Here is a 25,425-nt window from a genome sequence, read left to right as displayed (position 1 = left end):
AAGACCTAATACCCTTCAAACTACTTCCCAAAATAGGAACAGAAGGAACCCTACCCAATTGAAGTCACAATTATGCTGATACCTCAACAACACAAAGACCCAACAAAGAAAAAGAACTTCAGACCAATTTCTCTTATGAATACCAATGCAAAAATACTAAATAAAATTCACACAAACCAAATTCAAGAACACATCAAAACGATCATCATGATCAAGAGGGTTCATCCCTGGGATATAGAGATGGTTCAATATACAGAAATCCATAAATGCAATCCACTATCTAAACAAACTCAAAGAAAAAAAACCACATGGTGATCTCATCAGATGCTAAGAAAGCATTTGACAAAATTCAACACCACTTCATGTTAAAAGTCTTTGAAAGATCAGGAATTAAAGGCCCATACCTAAACGTAGTAAAAGCAATATACAGCAAACCAGTAGTCAACATTAAACTGAATGGAGAGAAATTTGAAGCAATGCCACTAAAATCAAGAACTAGACAAAGTTGCCCACTCTCTCCCTACCTATCCAATATAGTACTTGAAATCCTAGCCAGAGCAATCAGACAGCAAAAGGAGGTAAAAGTGATACAAATTGGAAAGGAAGAAGACAAAATATCACTATTTGCAGATGTTAGTATACATAAGTGACTCCAAAAATTCTACCAGAAACTCCAAACCCTGATTTAACAACTTCAGCAAAGTGGTGGTTGAAAATTAACTCAAACAAATCAGTAGCCTTCTTCTACTCAAAGGATAAACAGGCTGAGAAAGAAATTAGGGAAATGACATCCTTTGCAAGTCACAAATAACATAAAATACCTCGGTGTGACTCTAACCAAGCAAGTGAAAGATCTGTATGACAAGAATTTCATGTCTTTGAAGAAAGAATTCAAGGAAAATTTCAGAAGATGGACAGTTCTCACATGCTCATGGACATGCAGGGTTAATACTGTAAAAATGGCCATCTTCCCACAAACAATCTACAGATATAATGCAATCCTCATCAAAATTCCAACTTATTTTTCACAGATTTAAAAAGAGCAATTTGCAAATTCATTTGGAATAACAAAAAACCCGGGATAGCAAAAACTATTCTCAACAATAAAAGAAATTCTGGAAGAATTAGCATTCCTGACTTAAATATTTCTGATGCCATGAAGTTCAAACTGACAGGAGCCTCATATAGGTGTCTCCTGGAGACACTCTGCCAGAGCATGACAAATATAGAGGCAGATGCTGGCAGCCAACCATTGAAATGAGAACGGGGTCTCAATGGAGGAGATAGAGAAATGATTGAAAGAGCTGAATGGGTTTGCAACCCCATAAGAACAACAATACCAACCAACCAGAGCTCCCAGGGACTAAGCCGCCATTCAAAGATTACAGACCCATAGCTCCAGCTGCATATGTAGAAGTAAATGAACTTGTTGGGCATCAATTTCAGGGAAGTCCTTGGTCCTGCCAAAGCCAGATGCCTCAGTGTGGGGGAATATAAGGGTGAGGAGGCAGTAAGGGGTGGATGGTTGGGTGGGGAACACCCTCATAGAAGAAGGAGAGGAGGAATGGGGTAGGGGAATTATGGACAGGAAAACAGGAAATGAGATTGCTTTTGAAATGTCAATAAAAAATATTCAATTTTTTAAAAAAAAGAAAATAAATCTGCTGCAGTACCCCTAATCAGCAAAAGAGAGAGAGAGAGAGAGAGAGAGAGAGAGAGAGAGAGAGAGAGACTGCTGATTTCTTTGCTTTCCCAATTAGTTTTTCAGCCTCCTGCATCAGTCATGAGATAAGATAGGCTGAGTTGGTTTGCTTCACTTTTCGTCACACAGCCTAAATGCTTTAACACCTTACCACCTTCTCTGATTTTCCATTACTGCACTTCTTTCTCAGACCTCACCTCTGAGCTATGGCATACTCTCCCATGACTGCTTTTATTAAAGTTCCATTTGTTTCCTCTTATCACTTTCTGTACAACACAGAAAATAATTTGACAAACGTGTCAGTATGCCTTTGGTAATTAAAGTGGAATAAATCATATCCTCTTTTCACAGACATGGTTTAAAAATCACCAGTGAACTCATAAAATTGCAACGTTTCTCTAAGACAAAGGACACTGTCAATAGGACAAAACAGCAATCAACAGGTTGGGAAAAGGTCTTTACCAATATTACATCTGATAGAGGACTAATATCTAATATATACAAAGAATTCAAGAAGATAGACTCCAGAGAATCAAATAATCCTATTAAAAATAGGGTACAGAGCTAAATAAAGAATGTTCAACTGGGAAATATTGAATTGCTCAGAAGTACCTAAAGAATTGTTCAATATTTTAGTCTTCAGGGAAATGCAAATCAAAACAATCCTGAGATTTAACCTCACACCAGTTAGAATGACTAAGTTCAAAAACTCAAGTGAGAGTAGGTGCTGGGGAGGATGTGGAAAAATAGGAATGCTCCTTCATTGATGGTGAGATTGCAAACTGGTGCAACCACTCTGGAAATCAGTCTGGAGGTTCCTCAGAAAATTGGACATAGTACTACCTGAGAACCAAGCTATACCACCCCTGGGCCCAAAAGATGCTCCAACAAATAATAAGGACACATGCTCCACTATGTTCAGAGCAGCCTTATTTATAATAGGCAGATGCCCAGATCTCCTTCAACAGCGGAATGGATACAGATAATCGGATATATTTATACAATGGAGAATTACTCAGCTAATAAAAACAATGACTACATGAAATTCTTAGGCAAATAGATAGAACTAGAAAATAACCCGAATGAGGTAAACCAGTCACAAAAGAACACACATGGTATGCACTGACTGATAAGTGGATATTGGCTCAAAAGTTTGGAATACCTAAGAAAAAATTCACAGATCATATGAAGTTCAAGAAGAAGGAAGACCAAAATGTGGATGCTTCATTCCTTCTTAGAAGGGAGAACAAAATACTCATATGTTGAAATACAGAAACAAAGAATGTAGCAGGGACTAAAGAAAAGGTCATCCACAGACTGCTCCACCTGGAGATCCATCTCATATGCAGCTACCAAACTCAGTCACTATTGCTAAGGCCAAGAAGTACTTGCTGACAGGAGCCAGATATGGGTGTCCCCTGAGAGGCTCTGCCAGAGCCCTCCTGATACAGATCAGGATGTTTGCACCTAACCATTGGACTGAACAAGGGAACCCCAATGGAAGAGTTAGAGAAAAGACTAAAGTCAGCTGAATGGGATTGCAACATCGTAGGAAGAACAACAATATCTACCAATTAGACCCTACCAGTGCTCCCAGGGACTAAACCATCAACTAATAAGTACACATGGAGGGACACATGACTCCAGACCCATAGTAGCAGATGATGTCATTGTTCAGCATCAATAGGAGGAAAAGCCCTTGGTCCTGTGAAGGCTCATTTCCCCAGTATAGGGGAATGTCAGGGCATTGAGGTTGGAGTGGGTGGGGAGGAGGGGGAGTATCCTCATAGAAGCAGGGGAATAGGGAAGGGGTGTTGGAGATGGGGGAAAGGGAATAACATTTGAAATGTTAATAGGTAAAATATCCAATAAAAATAAAATTAAAAAAATTAACAGTGGTTCCCATTCTTTCAGTTGTCTCTCTATTCTGCAAAGTGCTTCCATTGATTTACAGCAACTAGTTTGGTATATTTGTTAATTATTTTTTCACCTCATCAACTATATCTTTGATTTGAGCAATTATTTCTTAGATCCAACCACCAAAACACAGACAACACCATGTAAGTTTTGAATGATAATTAGACTAAATCATACCCAAGACTAGCTGCAAATATTTAAAACACATTTGTGACATTTCCAGTGTAGGGCCAGCCTATTTTTAAAATGTTTTCTTTTTTTTTTCAGTGCTGAGGACCAAACCCAGGGCCTTGCACTTGCTAAGCAAGTGCTCTACCACTGAGTTAAATCCCCAACTCCTAAAATTTTAATATGCATTTATATCTTCAAGAAAAAAATGAACGTGAAAAAGAAGAAAATATGAAAAAAGTAAATAATCCATTTCAAAAACTATTAAATGTAATGTTATAATTCATACATTGAATATTATTATATTTAATAGTTCTTGAACTATTAAATTAAACAGAGAAAATGGTTGTCAGGTTGTGGTAGAAATTTCTATGTTCTTCTAGTCATCAGAATGTAACACACTGATCTTAGCATGGTTCCAAGCCTCAGGCTATAGCATGAACAGGACTGACTTAAAGCTTGGGCCCTACAAAGTGGCATGTGGGGTCAGGTTCAAGAAAATGCTAGCTTTGATTTTCTCATTTTGTCTTTAAGTCTACATTGATCCCAAACACACTAATCCCCTTGGTCATAGATGACGAAATGAACAAGGCATAGTTATGCGTACTTGTAACCCCAGCACTCAGGAAGTTGAAGAAGGCAAATCATAAATTTGAATACAGACTATGCTGCACAGTGAGATCCTGTCTCAATAAAACTTAACAAACTGGAATCAATTAAACATTCAAAAAACCCAGAGTTTTGGACACTCCAATGTAAACTATTTCTTTTTAAAATTTTTTGCAATATATATATATATATATATATATATATTATCCTAGTCATGTTTTTCACCTCCCTAGTTGTGATTACCTCTCCATCTGCCCATCTTCAGCCCATTTTCCTCTCCTCCCCATCTCTAACAGGCAAACAAAGACAAGCAAACGAACCCAAACCTAACAAACCAATACCTGATCTCATGTGACTGTGTGTGAATGCACCTTCAAACATGCCTTGCTAATTACTACAGGCCATTTCGCATGTGCATATATAATATACACATCACACAATCTGACCATGATGGGGCAAACATTGCCGTGTTCTTGGTATTTTTACAATAATCTTTATTAGTTATGATCAACTGATATGTTCCATCATTACATTCCCATTGCACTTCAGTTCTATTTACCATCAGATTTCTCCACCTGCTTACTTCCCTCTCTTACTGATCTCTTACTCCCTCAAAATAGTTACCTTTCTGTCTGTCTCTGTCTCTGTCTCTGACTCTCTCTCTCTCTCTCTCTCTCTCTCTCTCTCTCTCTCACACACACACACACACACACACACACACACACACACATACAAAGATTTGCACATGTTAAGGTCTAGGTAAAACATTCTGGCTTAGATGGAATGTTAAAGCCTAGGTAACTGTTACCTGGCTAGCCTGCCATTTTGTGCTGTTACTAATATTATAAGGAAACTTTCTCATATGTTGTTTCTGCTGTTACCAGGAAACTTTCTCATTCCAAAGTTGATTACATATTCTGTTATGTTCTGTGCCCTTGGAAACCAATCACAATAGAAGTCAATAGAAGTGCTTTGTAGTTACCCACAATAAGCCTGAACCCGAACCAACAACCAAGTAGCACTTCTTGCACCTGTGTAGGATATTTACCTGCCTGGGACAGATCCCAATACAAGAGAGACATCTACATGTATTTAGAACAAAATTTCAATTTTGAGTAGAGGTTGAGTAAAGTTTAAGTTCCCAAAACTTCCCTGGGAAGTGACATCCTACTTGTCAGAAAGAGGTAAGTATGTCAGTAACTGACATACTAGTTGGCAAATTAAGACATGAATGTTAGACAAGTTCCATTCTGGTAGACAAGTTAAGAGATTAATGCCAGACAAAGCAAATCCCCTTACTCAACCAATGGCAATGGGATAAATATACAACAAAGATATGTTCCTAAACAAATCCCCCTATCCCTAAATCCTGGTTGGTGAAATTAGTTGGAACAAATGTTTGTAGATCTCAGGCTTATCTTGACTCAAGGTCATGGTTCAGCTTCCAAGCCTGAATCATGTCCATGATCCGTCCATCTTGGGGAGTGGCATTAAATAAACCATCCCTATGTGAGTGAGATCTTTGTCTGAGTGAGTGGTTTGTATGGCAATGCCCAGACCCCAACACACATGAAAGAAATCATTCAATATTTTATCTTCCTCCCTCTATTGCCATTTGCTGGTTTCCATAACATATTTTCAGTGCTGGTATTTCACCTTCTCAAATGACCTACACTCAAATTTAGTTTCTACATAGGACAGAACACATGTTATATTTGTCTTTCTGAGTCTGTCTTATTTCACTTAACAAATAATCTCTAGTTTTATACACTTTATCGAAAATGGCATACTTTCATCTTTTATGCCTGAGTAAAATTTCATTGTGTTTAATTGCAATGTTTTCTTCACCTATTCATCTGTTGATAGGTACCTAATCTAGTTTCTGTTCTTGGTTATTGCTAATGCATTTTAGATTTATACCTATAACACTTACCAAAATCTATAGGTCAACCAAACTAAACATGGTAGTATTGGTACCCTGACTTTCAGGCACAGCTTCATGAGTAAGGTATTCTATCTTCTGCTTGGGTAAAGCTAATAGCCATATTCCACTCTGTTTTCTAATTGATCCACTGAGGCCATTTTATTTACAGTATTTATGTTTGTTTCCAAATTCTTAATTTCCTTGTTGACATTTCTGACTTACTGCAGACTTTCCATTCCTGTTGATGACTTAACATCAGTTTGATGAGTCTTTATCGTTCTTGCTGACTTTTTTCCTCAATCATGGGCCAATTTAATGATTTCATTCATGTGCTAGTTTATACCCATTTCATATCATACATAGACCACTTTTAGTACTAAACTTTAATGATCTTCATCTACCATTTTGTACATCTTGTCATCTATAAATTTGTTAGTTGAGAGTTAAAAAGATCCTGTGAAGAAGTCACTGTGCCTTTTCATGTTTCAACTTTTGGTTTGGATATCACTGCTGGTTTTATTTGAGGACATTTTAAATGACTTACACTGTTTTGAAATACGGGTAATAGAATTTCTGCTATCCTAAACAATACACTGAAGAAGCCCAGGATATCTTTGACTTACATAATGGACAACAAAGCAAATGATGGTATTGAGAGAATTAAAAGATAGAATAAAAACTTTAGATAATATTTTGAATATCCCAATCAAGAGCTGATTGCCCACAGAATTTTTGGATGCTGTATTTACATGACAAGCATCAGCATATGTGTGAAAACTGCTTGGTGGTATTTCCATTTTCCTTATATTTACCTTACAATTTTCCATTCCTTTGGATTTTTTGGTTGTTCATTTGTTTGTTCTTTGTTTTCAGTGAAACCACTTCCCTGACTTGTCTTGAATTCACAGTTGCTTGTTATATTAACATTTTATATAGGATTATTCAATTTGTCCATTCTCTTGTATTTCTTTTTTCATAAAGAATTCATTTTATTTTCAAACATTCTTATTGCTTCTTTTCCTTTTTAAAATTGAAAAACAAAACAGAAATTGAGAAATATCCCGAGTTTTACAAGTGACCTTGGTAAGCAAGTCAGTCCTGATAGAGGAAAGTTTGGAAAGATTTCATACAGATGAAGATATAGAACAATATTAACCAAACTGTTAATATAAACTATGAAGAGGAAAGCCAAACTCCATTACTTTTATTAGGTTATAATAAAAGTGTTCATGTATTACTTCAGATCGTGCTTTTAAGAAGATGTAGAAAAAATTATCCTGGAAGACTGTTTTTGAAGTTTTCAGTTCCACCTGTCTTCTGCCTGAGTTTCCAGTCCCCAGACAGAAGATGTTTGCCCATCAGAAATCAAAGCATTTACCCTCTACCAATCAGGTTTTAATGAAGTTAATTCTTTTGTTTATTTGTTTATTTATTTATTTCCATTTTTTAAAAATTGTGTGTAAATAAGATTTACGTTTCAAATATTATTCCCATTCCCGGTTTCCTGACCATCAGCCACTTAACTCCTCCCCTTCCCCTTCTGTAAGGGTGTTCTCCTCCCCATCCATGCCCCACGCCTCCAAAAATCCCCTACACCGGGGGTCCAGCCTTGGTAGGACCAAGGACTTCCTAACCCACTGGTGCCCCAACAAGGCTATTCATTGATACATATGCAGTTGGAGCCCAGGGTCAGTCCATGTGTAGACTATGGGTAGTGGTTTAGTCCCAATAAGCTCTGGGTGGTTGGCATTGTTGTTCTTATAGGGTTGCAAGCCCCTTCAGCTCTTTCAATCCTCTCTAATTTCTCCAATGGGAGTCCCGTACTCATTTCAGTTGTTTGCTGCTAGAATTCACCCTCGTATTTGACAAGTTCTGTCTGTGTCTCTCAGGAGAGATCTATATCTGGTTCCTGTCAGCATGCACTTCTGAGCTTCATAATTCAACCACCTTATATAGTTTTGGTGGCTGTATGTGTATACACACACACACACACACACACACACACACACACACACACACACACACACGGGGCAGGTTCTGAATGGCCGTTCCTTCAGCCTCTGCCTCCCTATACCCTCCTATGTATATTTTTGTTCCCCTTTTTAAGGAGTGAAACATCACTAGTTTGGTCATCCTTCTTGAGTTTCATGTGTTCCATGCACTGCATCTTGGGTAATTCAAGCACTTGGGCTAATATCCACATATCAATGAGTGCATACCATGTGTGTTTTTCTGTGATTGGGTTACCTCACTCAGGATATTTTCTAGTTCAATCCATTTGCCTATGAATTTCATGAAGTCATTGTTTTTAATAGCTGAGTAGTACTCCCTTGTGCAGATGTACCACATTTTCTGTATCCATTCCTCTGTTAAAAGGCAGCTGGGTTCTTTCCAGCTTCTGACTATTATAAATAAGGCTGCTAAGAACAGAGTGGAGTATGTGCATTTGTTGTATGCTGGCGCATCTTTTGGATATATATCCAGGAGAGCGATAGCTGGGTCCTCAGGTAGTGCAATGTCCAGTTTTCTGAGGAACCTCCAGACTGATAGCCACAGAGGTTGTACCAGTTTGTAATCCCACCAGCAATGGTGGAGTGTTCCTCTTTCTCCACATCCTCACCAGCATCTGCTGTCGCCTGAGTTTTTGATCTTAGCCATTCTGACTAGTGTGAGGTAGAATCTCAGAGTCATTTTGATTTGCATTTCCCTAATGAGTAGGATGTTGAACATTTCTTTAGATGCATCTCAGCCATTCTATATTCCTCAGCTGTGAATTCTTTGTTTAGTTCTGTACATCATTTTGTAATAGGGTTATTTGGCTCTCTGAAGTCTAACTTCGTGAGTTCTTTGTATATTTTTGATATTAGCCCTCTATCCGAAATAGGATTGGTAAAGATCTTTTCCCAATATGTTAATTGCCATTTTGTCCTAATGACAGTGTCCTTTGCCTTACAGAAGCTTTGCAGTTTTATGAGGTCCCATTTGTCGTTTCTTGATCTTAAAGCATAAGCAATTGGTGTTCTGTTCAGGAAATTTTCCCCAGGGCCATGTATTCGAGACTCTTCCCCACTTTTTCTTCTATTAGTTTGAGTGTGTCTGGTTTGATGTGGCGGTCCTTGATCCACTTGAACTTATCTTTGTACAGGTCAATAAGAATGGATCAATTTGCATTCTTCTACATACTGAACTCCAGTTGAACCAGTACCGTTTGTTGATAATACTATCTTTTTTTCCATTGAATGGTTTTGGCTTCTTTGTCAAAAATCAAGTGACCATATGTGTATTGGTTCATTTCTTGGTCTTCAATTCTATTTCACTGATCTATCTGCCTGTCTCTGTACCAATACCATACAGTTTTTATCACTATTGTTCTGTAATACTGCTTGAGCTTAGGACGATGATTCCCGCAGAGTTCTTTTATTGTTGAGGATAGTTTTAGCTATCCTGTTTTTTTTGTTATTCCAAATATAGTTGCAAATTGTGTTTTCTAACTCTATAAAAAATTGATTTGGAATCTTGATGGGGATTATATTGAATCTGTAGATTGCTTTTGGTAAAATAGCCATTTTTATTACATTAATCCTGCCACTCCATGAGCATGGGAGCTCTTTCTGTCTTCTGAGATCTTCTTCAATTTCTTTCTTCAGAGACTTGAAGTTCTTATCATACAGATCTTTCATTTGCTTGGCTAAAGTCACACTGAGGTATTTTTTATTATTTGGGACTATTACGGAGGGGATCATTTCCCTAATTACTATCTCAGCCTGTTCATCCTTTGAGTAGAGGAAGGCTACTGATTTGTTTGAGTTAATTTTATACCCAGCAACTTTGCTGAAGTTGTTTATCAGGCTTAGTATTTCTCTGGTGGAACTTTGGGGGTCACATAAGTTTATTATATAATCTGCAAGTGGAGATATTTTGACTTCTTCATTTCCAAATTGTATCCTTTTGACCTCCTACTGTTGTCTGATTGTTCTGGCTATAAGTTCGAGAGCTATATTGAATAAGTAGGAAGAGAGTGGGCAGCCTTGTCTAGCCCTGGTTTCAGTGGGATTGCTTCAAGTTTCTCTTCATTTAGTTTAACGTTAGATACTGGTTTGCTATATATGGCTTTTAATATGTTTAGGTATGGTCATTTAATTCCTCTTCTTTCCAGGACTTTTATCATGAAGGGGTGTTGAATTGTATCAAATGCTTTCTCTGCATCTAATGAAATGATCATGTGGTTTTATCTTTGAGCTTGTTTATAAAGTAGATTATGCTGATGGATTTCCATATATTGAATGATCCCTGCATACCTGGGTTGAAGCCCACTTGATCATGGTGTATGATTGTTTTGATGTGTTCTTGGATTTGGTTTGCAAGAATTTTACTGAGTACTTTTCCATCAATATTCATAAGGGAAATTGGTCTAAAGTTTTCTTTCTTTGTTGGGTCTTCATGTGGTTTAGGTATAAGAGTAATTGTGGCTTCACAGAAGGAATTTGGTAGTGTTCTGTCTCTTTCTATTTTGTGGAATAGTATGGACAGTACGGTATGAGGCCTTCTATGAAGGTCTGGTAGAATTCTGCACTAAACCTATCTGGTCCCGGGCTCTTTTTGGTTGGGAGACTTTTAATGACTGCTTCTATTTCTTTAGGAGTTATGGGGTTGTTTAGATGGTTTATCTGTTCCTGATTTAACTTTGGTACCTGGTATTTGTCTAGAAAATTGTTCATTTCCTCCAGATTTTCAACCTTTGTTGAATATAGGCCTTTGTAGTACGATCTGATGATTTTTTGAATTTCCTCTGATTCTGTAGTTATGTCTCCCTTTTCATTTCTAATTTTGTTAATTTGGAACCACTCTCTGTGACCTCTGGTTAGTCTGGCTAAGGGTTTATCTATCTTGTTGATTTTCTCAAAGAACCAACTTTTGGTTCTGTTGATTCTTTCTATGGTCCTTTTTGTTTCTACTTGGTTGATTTCAGCTCTGAGTTTGATTATTTCCTGCCTTCTACTCCTCCTGGGTGTATTTGCTTCTTTTTGTTCTAGAGCTTTTAGGTGTGCTGTCAAGCTGCTGACAAATGCTCTTTCCTGTTTCTTTCTGCAGGCACTCAGCGCTATGAGTTTTCCTCTTAGCACAGCTTTCATTGTGTCCCATAAGTTTGGGTATGTTGTACCTTCATTTTCATTAAATTCTAAGAAGTCTTTAATTTCTTTCGTTATTTCTTCCTTGACCAGGTTATCATTAAGTAGAGCATTGTTCACCTTCCTGGTATATGTGGGCATACTTTCCTTAATTTTGTTATTTAAGACCAGCCTTAGCCCATGGTGATCTAATAGGATAGATGGATTATTTCTATCTTTCTGAATCTGTTGTGGCCTGTGTTTTGTGACCAATTATGTGGTTAATTTTGTAGAAGATACCATGAGGTGGTGAGAAGAAGGTATATCCTTTTGTTTTAGGATGGACTGTTCTATACATATTCGTTCAGTCCATTTGGTTCATAACTTCTGTGAGGTTTTCTATGTCTCTGTTTAATTTCTATTTCTATTGTCTGTCCATTGATGAGTGTGGGTTGTTGAAATCTCCTACTATTATTGTGTGAGGTGCAAAGTGTGCTTTGAGCTTTAGTAAAGTTTTTCTTATGAATCTAGGTGCCCTTGTATTTGGATATTTAGAATTGAAGTTCATCTTGGTGGATTTTTCCTCTGAAGGTCCTTCCTTCAGTGTCCTTCCTTATATTTTTTGGTGACTTTTGGTCAAAGTTGATTTTGTTCGATATTAGAATGTTTACTCCAGCTTGCTTCTTTGGACCATTTGATTGGAAAGTAGTTTTCCAGACTTTTATTCTAATGTAGTGTCTGTCTTTGTCTCTGAGGTGTTTTTCCTGTATGCAGCAAAATGCTGTATCCTCTTTAAGTATCCAGTCTGTTAATCTATGTGTTCTTATTGAGAATTGATTCTATTGATATTGGAGATATTAAGGACTAGTCATTTTTGCTTCCTGTTATTTTTGTATTTGGAGGTGAGATTATGTTGTGTGCTTCTCTTCTTTTGGTTTGTTGCAAGGAGATTACTTTCTTTCTTTTTCTAGGGTGTAGTTTTCCTCCTTGTTATAAGTTTTTCCATATATTATCCTTTGTAGGGCTGGATATTGTGTAAATTTGTTTTTGTCATGGAATATCTTAGTTTCTCCCTCAATGTTAATTGATAGTTTTGCTTGATATAGTAACGTGGGCTGGCATTTGTGTTCTCTTAGAGTCTGTATGACATCTGTCCAGGATCTCCTGGCTTTCTGGTGATAAAGTCTGGTTAATTCTTATATGTCTGCCTTTATGTGTTAATTTACCCTTTTCCCTTCCTGTTTTTAATATTCTCTCTTTGTTTTGTGAATTTGGCATTTTGACTATTATGTGACAAGAGGAATTTTTCTGGTCTAAACTATTTGGAATTCTGTAGGCTTCTTGTATGTTTATGGGCATCTCTTCTTTAGGTTAGGGACGTTTTCTTGTATAATTTTGTTGAAGATAGTTACTGGCCCTTTAAGTTGGGAGTCTTCACTCTCTTCTATACCCATTATTCTTAGGTTTGATTTTCTCTTTGTGTCCTGGACTTCCTGTGTGTTTTGGGCTAAGAGGTTTTCCATTTTCCATTTTCTTTGACAGTTGTGTCAATGTTTTCTATGGTATATTCTGCTCCTGAGACTCTCTCTTCCATCTCTTGTATTCTGTTGGTGATGCTCACATCTATGACTCCCGATCTCTTCTCTAGGTTTTCTATTTCCAGGGTTGTCTCCCTTTGTGCTTTCTTTATTGTTTATATTTCCATTTTTAACTCCTGCTTGGTTTTATTCATTTCCTTCTCCTGTTTTTTTTATGTTTTCCTGTAATTCTTTAAGGGATTTTTGTGTTTCCTCTTTAAGGGCTTCTACTTGTTTACTAGTGTTATGTATTTCCTTAAGGGAGTTATTTGTGACCTTCTTAAAGTCCTCCATCACCATGATAAAATGTGGTTTTAAATCTAAATCTTGCTTTTCTTTTTTTGGATATCCAGTTTTTGTTTTGGTGGGAGAACTGGGCTCTGATGATGCCAAGTTATCTTGGTTTCTGTTGCTTGGTTTCCTGTGCTTGTTTCTCGCCCAATCTTGCTGTCTCTGGCATTAGCTGGACTAGCCATCTCTTAGAGTGGTTTTCCTCTTGCGTCAATAATGTAGGCAGAGAGTAGTCTCCTCTGATTTCTCAGGCGTGTCCACACTTCTGAGAGTCTAGCCCCCCTCCCCCCAAGGCGATTTGAGTGCAGCGAGCTGTTTCACCTCTTCCATTCAGGCAAAATCTGGACTGCAGGGCTCCTGCAGCTGAGTGCTCCTATATTCCTGTGTTCAGAGGCACTATGCAATTTCCTCTTGGGCCAGGGATGTGGGCAAAAGTGGGCAGAAGTGTCAGTCTGTCCTGCAGCCTCAGGATTGCCCACACTTCTGGGTGTTCAGCTCTCTCTCCCACTGAATTTGGGAGCAAGGAGCTGTGGGCTTAGATCAGAAAAGTTCTGGCTCTCTTGTATTTCTTAATCTGGTCAGGAATGTTGTCATTTATCTTGTTACCTAGAAGGCAACTTTATAAATACATTTTGGCATGCAGCCAGGTTTTGCTTGTTCTGAATGTGTATGGACAAAAATATTGTCCATCCTGTGGACTTCATTACAGAAGCTGTGTGCTAACTCAGTTCTCATTTTGAGCTGTTCCAGAGACTCTACTGAAGCCTCCATTCCAGCAGTCGGGGTCTCTGTTCTGTGCCATGTTCCTATAGCATGATTTTCCCATGTGATTATAAGGAGATTGGGGGGCATTTTAGGCACAAATTCTGAAAGTGCTTAACTTGGGAGGTTCAATAAATTTTTTTCTCTCCTACCTACATATTTTGCATCCACAGATTCACTAACTGTAAGTCAAAATTGATTTTTAAATATACACATCTGAAACTTATAAGGATTATTTTAAGTATTGTAATAATCTACAGAACTTAAGTTAGAAGGGAATGTATACATAGTTTATGAGTAGATATTAATTACATAAGAGATGAGTATTCCAGGATATCTAAAGACAGACTGTACCAAAGTCCCTGCTGATAGTGAGGCATTAATACAATTTTCTCAGCTGCATTTTATGTTAGAATGAATGCTGAATGATGCTCTAATTAAGAATTCAAAGACTTGGAGATACCATATGATCACAGGATGACTTAGTTTGATATCAGATGAGATTCAAGTATCTTAGTAACAGATGATTATTTTAGTCCCCCTGGAATATTTTCTTGTAGAATGAGTTTTTAAAAAGTTAACAATCTGGGTGCTCCAGGGAACTGTCTGGTAATAACAGCTCTTAGGAACTCACATTTGAAGACTTCCTGGATGAAACTAGTTTAGGCTGGTGTCTCTTAGTTGAATCTTTTCACATACAGCACTTCTTGCATTAGGAAAGAAGTTCCAGATGATGTCCCAGCCTCACCATAGTTGGGAAACAGCAATGGACATTACTTGTTAGGGTAAGACAACACAGGCTGCAGACACCAAAACTCCCCTTGTCACTCTCCTTCCATCACTGGTCTCATTGTGCTGTGTTCATAACTGCCAGTGTTCCAGGTGAGAGTGGGGAAGATGCTGAGGGGGAAGTACTCCTTCTAAGGAGTTTCCATTCTCTTCACCTTTGCTCTTCCTGGCGCCCACATTCTCCTCTGCCCTTTGCTTGTTCAGTGCATCCACTTTGGTATTTCCTTGTTCACTTTTTCTGTTGTTTGAATTTCAATTCAGGCAAGTTGAGGATGCAATCTGAGGTTCCTACACTGGAAAAGCATGTGGGAAACAACCTCGCTGTCCTTTTCAAACACAGTTTTGCTGCTTTGTTTTTAAATTGATGTGCTTCTGTGGAAGTGTCTACATGAGATTCTTTGTTATTTTGTTAAGCTACCTTTTATTTAATAATTAGTTTGTGCCAGACAATGTTGAACTACAAGTGATAGAAATAAATGTATCTTTAAAGAATTTTGAGGCACCAACCCACTCTACGATCATGGAAATATATATTGGATATTTTTAAAATTCATGTGAAAATTATGTGCAAGATTTTGTGGATACTGTGAAGGTAATAGACAACCTGCCTATATATTGAATAGAAAATTTCAGGAAGCACTTACATTAAAGCTGATTGTAAAGACAAAGCCAAAGGGACCAGAACTATCCCTTTAAAGACTGTGAATCATATGAAGGCCATCAAAAGGAGTTGAGCTTTCTTTATAAAATGAGTTTGTTCTTGAGCCCTATTTGTCATGTTGGCTTCAGGATTTATTGTGTACTATAAATATGGGTTTTTAAATCTTCTTGCTTGAGGGAAAATGGAATGATTAAGTGAATATTAAGTATCCTTATCACTGTCAAGCTGTACTCCACTTGTTCAGTGTTTTCAATTCAACCTCAAGTATTTTATAATTTGAGATAAACATTGAAAGTCTGTAGTGATATCAATAGTGTTTTATAGTGATTTTTCTGTCCAGACAGAGTGGTGACAATATGTCATAGAAACATCCACAATGTTAGATGATAATCCTGAAGATGTGGTAGATCATGAAATCGATGGCACTGATATGGTATGTCCAACAACCAATTACAGGAGAGGTTTTTAAAGAAGTATTTACACTTAATATACCAAATACCATACAAAATGAAGAAGTTATGGAAAGAGATAAGATATTTGTTTGATTTAAAAATTATCACAATTACAGTCTGGGAGTTAATGAGATTGGAAATTTATTTTTACAACATAAAAAAAAACAGACACAGAGGGTTCTGAATGTGTACAATGAATTCACTAATTAAATCACAGATAAAAATATAGGAACAAGAGTGTCACAGAGCCAATGCAATGTTTACCCTCTCTTGTCAGGCAAAAATAATTTTAGGACATTATGGTTCTAAAAACCACAATATTTATACTTGTCACCACATTAATTAGAGATTTTTTATCCATACTCACAACTGATCTTTAAAACGTTTTCTCTTTATAGATCTGCAATTCTACAAACTGGACAAAATCATGCAATTCCCCTTATTTACAGTCACTGGTTACTGTGAATCTGACTATTTTATATAGCACATTTGAGAGAATCACAGTGTTTCCCTTTTGTGACTGTTCCGTTTCACTGAGTAAACTGGTTAAGACTTCTCTATAAAGTAGATTATGACAGGATTCCCTCCTGTTTTTATAGCTGACCAAACCAAAACAAAGGATAACATTTCTCTCTCAATGTATGCTAGACTTGTTTCAACTGTTTGCCTGTTGTAGCTTTGGACTGTTTTTTACTTATCTCCTTTAACAATGTTAGAACAGAATTAGTAAAAAAAAATCATATCAAGAAGAAAACAGCAGAAAGTCTTCAAAGAAGGCTGTAGTGTGTGATAATGCCTGCAGGGGTGCCAAGACTATGCAACTCCATGCTGTCACCTACACGTTTATAATAGGAAACCACAAAAATGAGTTCCAGAAAAAAAATCAAGCAGCCTAATAATGTTTTAAGTAACATTTAGGATTTCATGTTGGGCTACATTCCTGGCTCTCTTTGACTACACCCAGTCTGCAGGCCCCAGGATGGACATCTCTGGGGACATAGTGAAAGTTCATTTGATTTTTGTACTATTCCACCATTGACCAGCTGTATGACCTTACTGGCTTCTCAGGAAGACGTGGTGTGTATTATGACCAAGGATATGAGGCTTCCATCATGGGAACTTGATTTCAGTCTACACACTGAAAACCTAGAAAATCTGTCTTTAATCTGAAGCTTATTTCAATTAGCTGCATAACATGTAGAGAGAGTAACTTATGAAAACATAAATGTTAGAGAATTATAGTGTAAGGTGTACATTTTTTTTCTTTTCTTTTTTTCGGAGCTGGGGACCGAACCCAGGGCCTTGCGCTTGCTAGGCAAGCGCTCTACCACTGAGCTAAATCCCCAACCCCAGGTGTACATTTTTATGTATTTTCTTTTTTTATGAAATCTATTACTTTATATGAATATATTTTTCTGAATTTACATTTATCTGAATATATGTGGTTGTCTTTTTGCTTTTTATTTTTTATATTTTCTTTTTTATTGGTTATTTTATTTATTTACATTGCAAATGTTATCTCCCATCCCAGTTTACACTCTGAAAACCTCCTATTCCACCCCCATCCTCTGCTTCTATGAGAGTGCTTCCCCCACCCACCCACCCACTCTCGCCTCACTGTCCTAACATTCTCTTACACGGAAGCATCAGGCTTTCACAAGACCAAGGACTTCCCTTTTCATTGATGCTAGATAAGGCCATCCTCTGCTACATATGCAGCTAGAGCCATGGGTCCCTAATACTCATGTATTTTCAGTAATTAGAAAAACCTCATTAGCATATCATATATTCAAAAATACCATCTATAGGTAAATAACTGAGGCATCTAATTTTAATTTGGCTGTGCTAAATTGTGATCTACTATAACTGCCAGGTCATATTGTACTCCTTTCTCCCACAGTATTTATCACCTACTTCTTTATTAGTTGACCATTACACATCCATAAAGAGTTATTAATGTTTGCTCTGTCATCTGTCATATAATTTCTTCATTTCCTTATTCCCACTGTATTTTGTCATAGTATATTCTTAAATCATTCGAATCAAAATTAGAATTTCCTTTTGAACTTTGAGCCTTTGTAGTCAGACATAGGAATCTTATCCTTTATGGAGCCAATAAAGCAACACCTTATTTTGAATATATATATATGTATGTATGTTTTTCTGTGTGCAGTGCATAAAAATCATGCTGAAAATCTGAAAACGTTATATCTTTTCACTGTGATAAACTGAACTTAGCATTAACCTATCCCTCAGGCAGCCTCTTCTGTCTGACTCCTAAAACTTATAGTATCTGCTTTGACATACCCTGACATTATTTTCACTCTATTGTCTATGTTTCATTCTTACATGTTTTCATTTTAATTGTTTACTTATTTAAACATTTCATTATATTTTCTCATAGTATGTAGATTAAATTTGAAATTAAAACAATTATCATATATAAGTACAAAGAAGAATAGGTCTCTACTGAGCCATGTTTCCTGCGCTCCCACTAGATTCCTCCACCCCAAGGGTCACCCCTATTCATCAACATAGTGGTATTTGTTGTGGGTTCACTAAAAATTCACTATTTTTCTAGGGCATAATAATTGTTTATAAGGACCCTCAAAATAGATATTTTATCTTTTTATTTTATCTTTTTTCTATTTTCCTTTTATTGAAAATAGATTCTTTTCACATTACATATACTCATTATGACTTCCCCTCCCCCTAGTCCTCTAAGATCTGCACCCTATATGAATTGACACCCTTCTGTTTCTCTGTAGGAAACAACAGATATCTAAGGGATAATAAAAATAAGATAAAATGTAAACAAACAAATAAGAATATGACAAGACAAACAAACAAAATGAAGAAAAGTCAAAGACAAAGCACAAGAAACACATACAGATGCAGAAACACACACACATTCAAACACACAAACTTGGACACCGCCCCCCAATATAGCCATGATAAATACACAAAGTATAAGTATTTTATTTCTAACTTTGGACAAATGTAAATGTCTAGTTTCTGATAATGTTAATTTCTTGTTAAGAGATACAATAATAAAGAAGGGCATAAGTAGTAGACGTTTTATTTAAATTTTATTCATCTGAGAATTTCATACGAGTATAGCATTTTCATTATTTTTACTTCTCTCCTATTGTGCTTCCTCCCATGACCCCTACTCCCTCATATAAGCCCAGAATTAACTTGTATTTTTTAAAAGATCCACCACCACATTATCTGCAAGTGATATTTGTATTTGTCACATTTCTCAATATCTGCCCTTTTAATAATTCTCATTGCAATGCTAATACATTGGAGATAAAACTAGAGATATGATTGATTATTGTTTGTCCATCTATTAATAACTCTGGCAGGCAGAATAGCTGTAACACCCTGGCAATAGAGAAGGCCTTTGAGTTCATTAAGACATATGAGTTACAGACAGAGGGAGATCAAAAGACCTTAACCTTCTCTACAGGAAATTCTTGAAGAAAGAAGAAAACCTTGCAGAGAGTCAGAGGTACTCTGGGTTACTAGCATGATACTATTTGGAGTAGTTTTACATTTAGTAATATAGGAATAATAGTAACTATATATTGCATATTTAAAGTGGATTAAAGTGAAGGAAATGAACTTGTTAACAATAATGGCCACTAGGGGATAGCATTGGTTAGAAAATGGTGTCATAAGTGCTGAAGGACCATGTGCAAGAACTACAAAATCGTGCAGAAGACAGACTTTGGATATTTGAATAATGCTAAGTGTAACAGCAAAAGAGTCAGCTATTTTATTGATAACCCACAGAATTCTCTTTATATTGGAAATAGATGAATTTGAGCGATTGACAGGATCATAAAATACTAATCCCTTTATTATAACTATATATTTATTCCTTACTCTAAAGAGCAATTCTTGCTGGGTGGTGACAACTTATGCCTTTATTCCCAGCACCTGGAAAGTAGAGGCAGGTAAATCTTTGTGTTCAAAACCAATCTGATCTACAGAATAAGTCCTAGGACAACCAAGACTGGCTAAGAAAGAGAGAAAGAGAAAGAAAGAAAGAAAGAAAGAAAGAAAGAAAGAAAGAAAGAAAGAAAGAAAAAGTAAAAAGAAGTAAAAAACAAAGCAAACAAAAAAGAATGATATTTTTAGAATTATTTTGCTAGTAATGAAAATTACAGGCTTCATAAAGATTATGAACATTTCTCAGTGTAAACATAACTAGTTAAGATTACCATGTTTGCTCTCCAGATTTACATAAAGATGGTGTGCTCTGAGCAGCCCAGCCCTCTTGGCTCACTGGGAGGAGCAATTGAGGGTTGGTGATGGAACATACTCAGAATCCTTTTTACACTAAAAGATGCAAAGGGAAAAGAAAAAAATAAAAACTGTTTTTTCTGTTGTCAGACCACACAGCCCAAGAGAAAGCCCAGTCTTTCGCAACATGGAAATAGTTTTATAGAACTGAATGGTCCAATTTTGAATAATAAAATAACCAATTAGGTAAATGTTCTGACACAACTGGTGTTTCTTTCCTTGATACTCTTCTACAGATATAAACAACCATTCATGGGTGAAGAGAATGGAACTTCTGTGACAGAATTCATCTTCCTGGGCCTCTCACAGGATCCACAGACCCAAGTCCTGCTCTTCTTCCTCTTCCTCCTCATCTACCTGCTCACTGTGCTGGGAAACCTGCTGATCGTCGTGCTCATCCACTCAGACCCCAGACTCCACACCCCCATGTACTTTTTCCTTAGAAACCTGTCCTTTGCTGATCTCTGCTTCTCTACTACCACAGTGCCCCAGGTGCTTGTGCACTTCCTGGTGAAGAGGAAGACCATTTCTTTTGCTGGATGCTCCACACAGATAGTCGTGTTGCTTCTGGTAGGATGCACAGAGTGTGCGCTGCTAGCAGTGATGTCCTATGACCGCTATGTGGCTGTCTGCAAGCCTCTGCACTACTCCACCATCATGACACACTGGGTATGTGTCCAGCTGGCTGCAGGGTCCTGGGCCAGTGGTGCGTTTGTGTCCTTGGTGGATACCACATTCACATTGCGTCTTCCTTACCGAGGAAATAATGTCATTAACCACTTTTTCTGTGAGCCTCCTGCCCTCCTGAAGCTGGCTTCAGCAGATACCTACAGCACAGAAATGGCCATCTTTGCAATGGGCGTGGTAATCCTCCTAGCACCTGTCTCCCTCATCCTCACCTCCTACTGGAACATTGTCTCTACTGTGATCCAGATGCAGTCAGGGGAGGGTAGGCTCAAGGTCTTCTCTACCTGTGGCTCCCACCTCATTGTCGTTGTTCTCTTCTATGGCTCAGCAATATTTGCCTACATGAGGCCCAACTCCAAGATAATGAATGAAAAGGATAAAATGATTTCAGTGTTCTACTCAGCAGTGACCCCGATGCTGAACCCCATTATTTACAGCCTGAGAAACAAGGATGTCAAGGGGGCTCTCAGGAGGATAACTTTAAGATAGTTCCAAGGCATGGGATTTGAATCCAGTTACCACTGCAGAATATAGAATAAGAGATTGCTAAGTGTTTCCATGTAATCCACTTTCAATTTTGTGTGTGTGTGTGTGTGTGTCTGTGTGTGTGTGTGTGTGTAGTCCTTATTCAACTACGTCAATAAATTTCACAGTAGATGGTTAGACCTAAGGAGAAAAAAAATCAAATGTAATAAAAAATGAGAAGGAAACATAAAGGATAGAGTGTGTAAGCAAACAATAAAGGGTGAATAGCAGCAATCAGTACAGATGTAAAATTCTAGCACAGCACTTATGCCCTTTGGTATTTCAGTCAATAGTCAACTTTATTCTCATGTACATCGTATACATTTCATATATAAACATAAAGTAGTGTTGTATTTTTCAACACTGTTTATAATTCTGAACATAGCATTTTTCTGAAATTTAAAGCTGCTCTTGAGCAATAATAATATTTTTCTTAAAGGACAAGGGAAGGATTGGCAGGAAGAAAGGGGAGGAAAACTTTTTAGCTATATTATCATTTCAGAAATTAAAAAATAAAGCTAAGCAAAAAAATTAGCATAAAAGGGTAAGGAAAAATATGTAGATTGAGAAATGATTTAAATATCAAGAGTAAACTTCCCAGTATGTAATTACAAAAAGGCCAAATTAAAAATCACTAATTTGTGCTCTGAATTTGCTGCTATTGTGTCCCATTGGATTTCATTTTCATTAAGTTCTCAAAAGTTTCTAGTTGTTTTTTCTTTGTCCTGATCTATTTTTTTAAATTTTGAGTTGTTTAACTTCTATGAGTTTGTATACGTTTGCCTTTGCAATTAATATAAATATTCAGCATTAATCTATGATGACCTGATAAAGCACGGGTTGTTATATAAATTTTCCTATAGCTATTAAATTTCCTTTGTATCCTTGTATGTGGTCAATTTCAGAAAAATTCCATGGAATATTGAAAAGAAAGTGTATTGTTGAGTGTTTTGGTGGAATGTCCTATAGATGTCTGCTAGGCTAATTTGATTTATAATATTGGGTTACTCCAGAATTGAGAGCAGGGTTTGAAGTATCCACTATTCTTGTGTGAGAGTCAATATATGATTTTTGTACTATTTCTTTTATGAATTTGTGTGCCCGTCTGTGGATCTGCCCTACCGCTGGGCACAGCTTAGGGAGGCAGAACATGGGGATTTCCAATGTGCTTATCTTACACTGATGCCTGGCAGGGCAGATGTGGGTCTCCAAGGAAGTGCCAAGTCTTCAGTTTGACATCTAAAAAAGCTGGAGCTGGCTTGGGGGTCCCTGGACCTGAGATGAGGTCAGGGTCAAGGAGGTTCTCTGACTCTTGGACATCCAGGCACCACTGGGAGTCCCAGAAGATGAGACAATGGAGTGGAAGACCCACAATCTAGGGACAGTCTCTAGCCCAGGGATAGGGGAAAGGGGAGCTCCAGCTTGTCTCAGAGTTGATTGTCCTTAGTGTGGCAGAGGCAGGCTGGAAGTGTAGAGAGGCCTTCTATAGGAGAATTAAGCTGTGGTTCTATAGTCGAATGCTTTCTCCATGATTCCCCTTGGTTCTTAATTAAAGAGACAGTTCATTGGTCTAAACTGTTTATTGGCCATTCATTGTGGTAAATTGATAGTGGAAAATGGATGCATACCATATCATACTCATTTTTTAGGGAGGACCTGAGAATAAACACTTTTTGCAGGGAGGAGTGTCTGGGAAGGGAAGCTTATTGACTAAGCCCTCAGGGCCTCTATGTACCTCATTATCATAGAGAACTCCGCTCTAGGGTGATCACAGGTCACTTTTTTGTTGAATATTTTTATTTGCATTTCAAATGTTATTCCCTTTCCTGATTTCCCGAACATAAGCCCCTTATCCCATCTCCCTTCCCTTCTATTAAGGTATTCTACTTCCCCAACCTCACCCCCTGCCCACCTCCCCACCCTGACATTCCCCTATTTCAGTCTTGGCAAGACCAGGGGCTTCTTCTCCCATTGGTGCCCAACAAGGCCATCCTCTGCTATATATGCAGCTGGAGCCATGGGTCAGTCTATGGTTAGTCCCTGGGAGCTCTGGTTGGTTGGTATTGTTGTTCTTATGGAGTTGCAAACCCCTTCATCTCCTTCAGTCCTTTCTCTAACTCCTCTTATGGGGACCCTGTTCTCAGTTCAATGGTTGGCTGTGAGCATTTGCTTCTGTATTTGTCATGCTCTGGCTGAGCCTCTCAGGGCCCAGCTATATCAGGCTCCTCTCAGCATGTACTTCTTGGCTTCATCAATATTGTCTAGTTTTGGTGACTGTATATATATATAGGGTAGGTCCCAAAGTTTGGAGCAGAGACAGAAGGAATATCCATTCAGAAGTCACATTTTCTTATGTGAGGAATGTGGCATGGGTTCCAGACCAGGAAACTGGCAGGGGGTGGGGAGTTGCCTAAGCCTCAGGTGTGTGCCCACCAAGTCTTTGGGTTTCAACCTGCTCTACCTTACTAAGCTTCCTGGCATGGTTTTACTGTTTAACATCCTTCTGTTTGGTGAATAATTATTAAAAATTGTAAAAAAAACTTTTCAGAGTTTTTCTTCTGTTAATGAGTATATTGTATCCTTCTATGTATTTGTTTTGTTTTGAAATCATTTTGTTAGATATTAAAATTTCTATGCCCACTTTCTTTTCTTTCTGATCATGCTAGTGGCTAGAACTTTTGAATCCTCCCCTTATATAGTAACCAATTAACATCTTCAAACAAAGAGTTAAAGCAATTCTTCACTGAAAACTAAAATAAATCCACATTTTCCTTAGTCTTTGTGGCAGTGGGTATTAGATCTAGAGTCTTGAACATGTTCGGCTAGTCACCAACCATTGAGTGATGTGCTTTAACATTGAACAATATCCTCAGCCCAAACTAACGACACTTTTAAGTACCATTCTTAGATACAGCAGTACTATACTGGGAGTTCAATTAATATTTCTCATGTTGGGTATATTGCCCTTATAGAGATAAAAATCAATAGCTAACTTGTTTTTCTTTTTACTTTTGCATGATAATTATTTGCATTGATCCCTTTATCATCACAATAGAACAGACTTACTCTTTTTCTTAAAGTTGATACAAAAAATATGACCTCCATCAGGGCAGATTTCTAAAAATTTACAGGTAGAATAATTTAAAAGGGAACCAGAGAAAAAAGGGGGTATAAGAAAGAACATACATAAGATGCAGAAATTTATAACAGAGTTGAAATATCGTGAGCAGGTACAGGAGGGAAAGTGGAGAATGGAACCCTATGGAGGCCTTGAGAAATCCTTTGTAACTTGACAAAGGGTGCATTGAGGGTCCTAATTGCTTGGGCCAGTCTTCAATACCAGCTCTTCCATAGGGAATTTTTGATTAAGACCATGTAGGACAGAATAAGTTTTGTACTCAAGAGCCAAAGCAATGAATTAAGTGTACAGAGTGGCAGTCCAGGGGGCATGCCTGGGAGGATTCATTAAAATCCAGTTTCCAATAACATTTTCGTGGAATATGTCGCCTGGGAGGATGACACTGTCAAACCTCCCACAGGACAAACTTCACTGCTGCCCTTGAGATATTGATGTTAGTCATCATTGGTTTTCTTTGAGCAGTCTTGGCCATACTGCTTTGCTTTTTTATTGTGTTTATCTTAGATTGTGGAAGCCTGGTAGGGGATAAGACATGAAAACTTGAGCTCATACACTCAAAACATTCATCCAGAGCTGTAGTACTCAGTAAGATTCTCCTACATAGAAACTGGATGGGAGACATAATGGAAGATTCATATTCTTTCTTTCAAAGGATCTCATACTGAATTCTCAGATGACCATCTGCACTAACCTTCCTCCATTGAAGGACTAACAGGGCCAGCATCTAGAGGGCCTTTGCCCCTTGATCTTAGTGATAGTCACAAATCTTCATCCTATTCTTCAGAAGAACCTCTTTTTCTCAT

The 25,425-nt window shown here is 37.5% G+C and overlaps 1 protein-coding gene across 1 annotated transcript; it reads left to right on the top strand.

The window, feature by feature from the left end:
- The first annotated feature begins 20,523 nt into the window (after positions 1-20,523).
- Positions 20,524-21,447, top strand: Or2d3 (olfactory receptor family 2 subfamily D member 3). The gene is given in 1 exon segment (NM_001001372.1): positions 20,524-21,447. A coding segment is annotated over 1 exon segment (924 nt).
- Positions 21,448-25,425: the final 3,978 nt, after the last annotated feature.

The sequence above is a fragment of the Rattus norvegicus genome, chromosome 1 (genome assembly GCF_021556685.1).
Source record: "Rattus norvegicus strain SHRSP/BbbUtx chromosome 1, alternate assembly SHRSP_T2T, whole genome shotgun sequence".
NCBI lineage: Eukaryota > Metazoa > Chordata > Mammalia > Rodentia > Muridae > Rattus > Rattus norvegicus.
The sequence above is the reverse complement of the archived record's forward strand: the minus strand, read 5'-3'. Positions and strand labels throughout refer to the sequence as shown.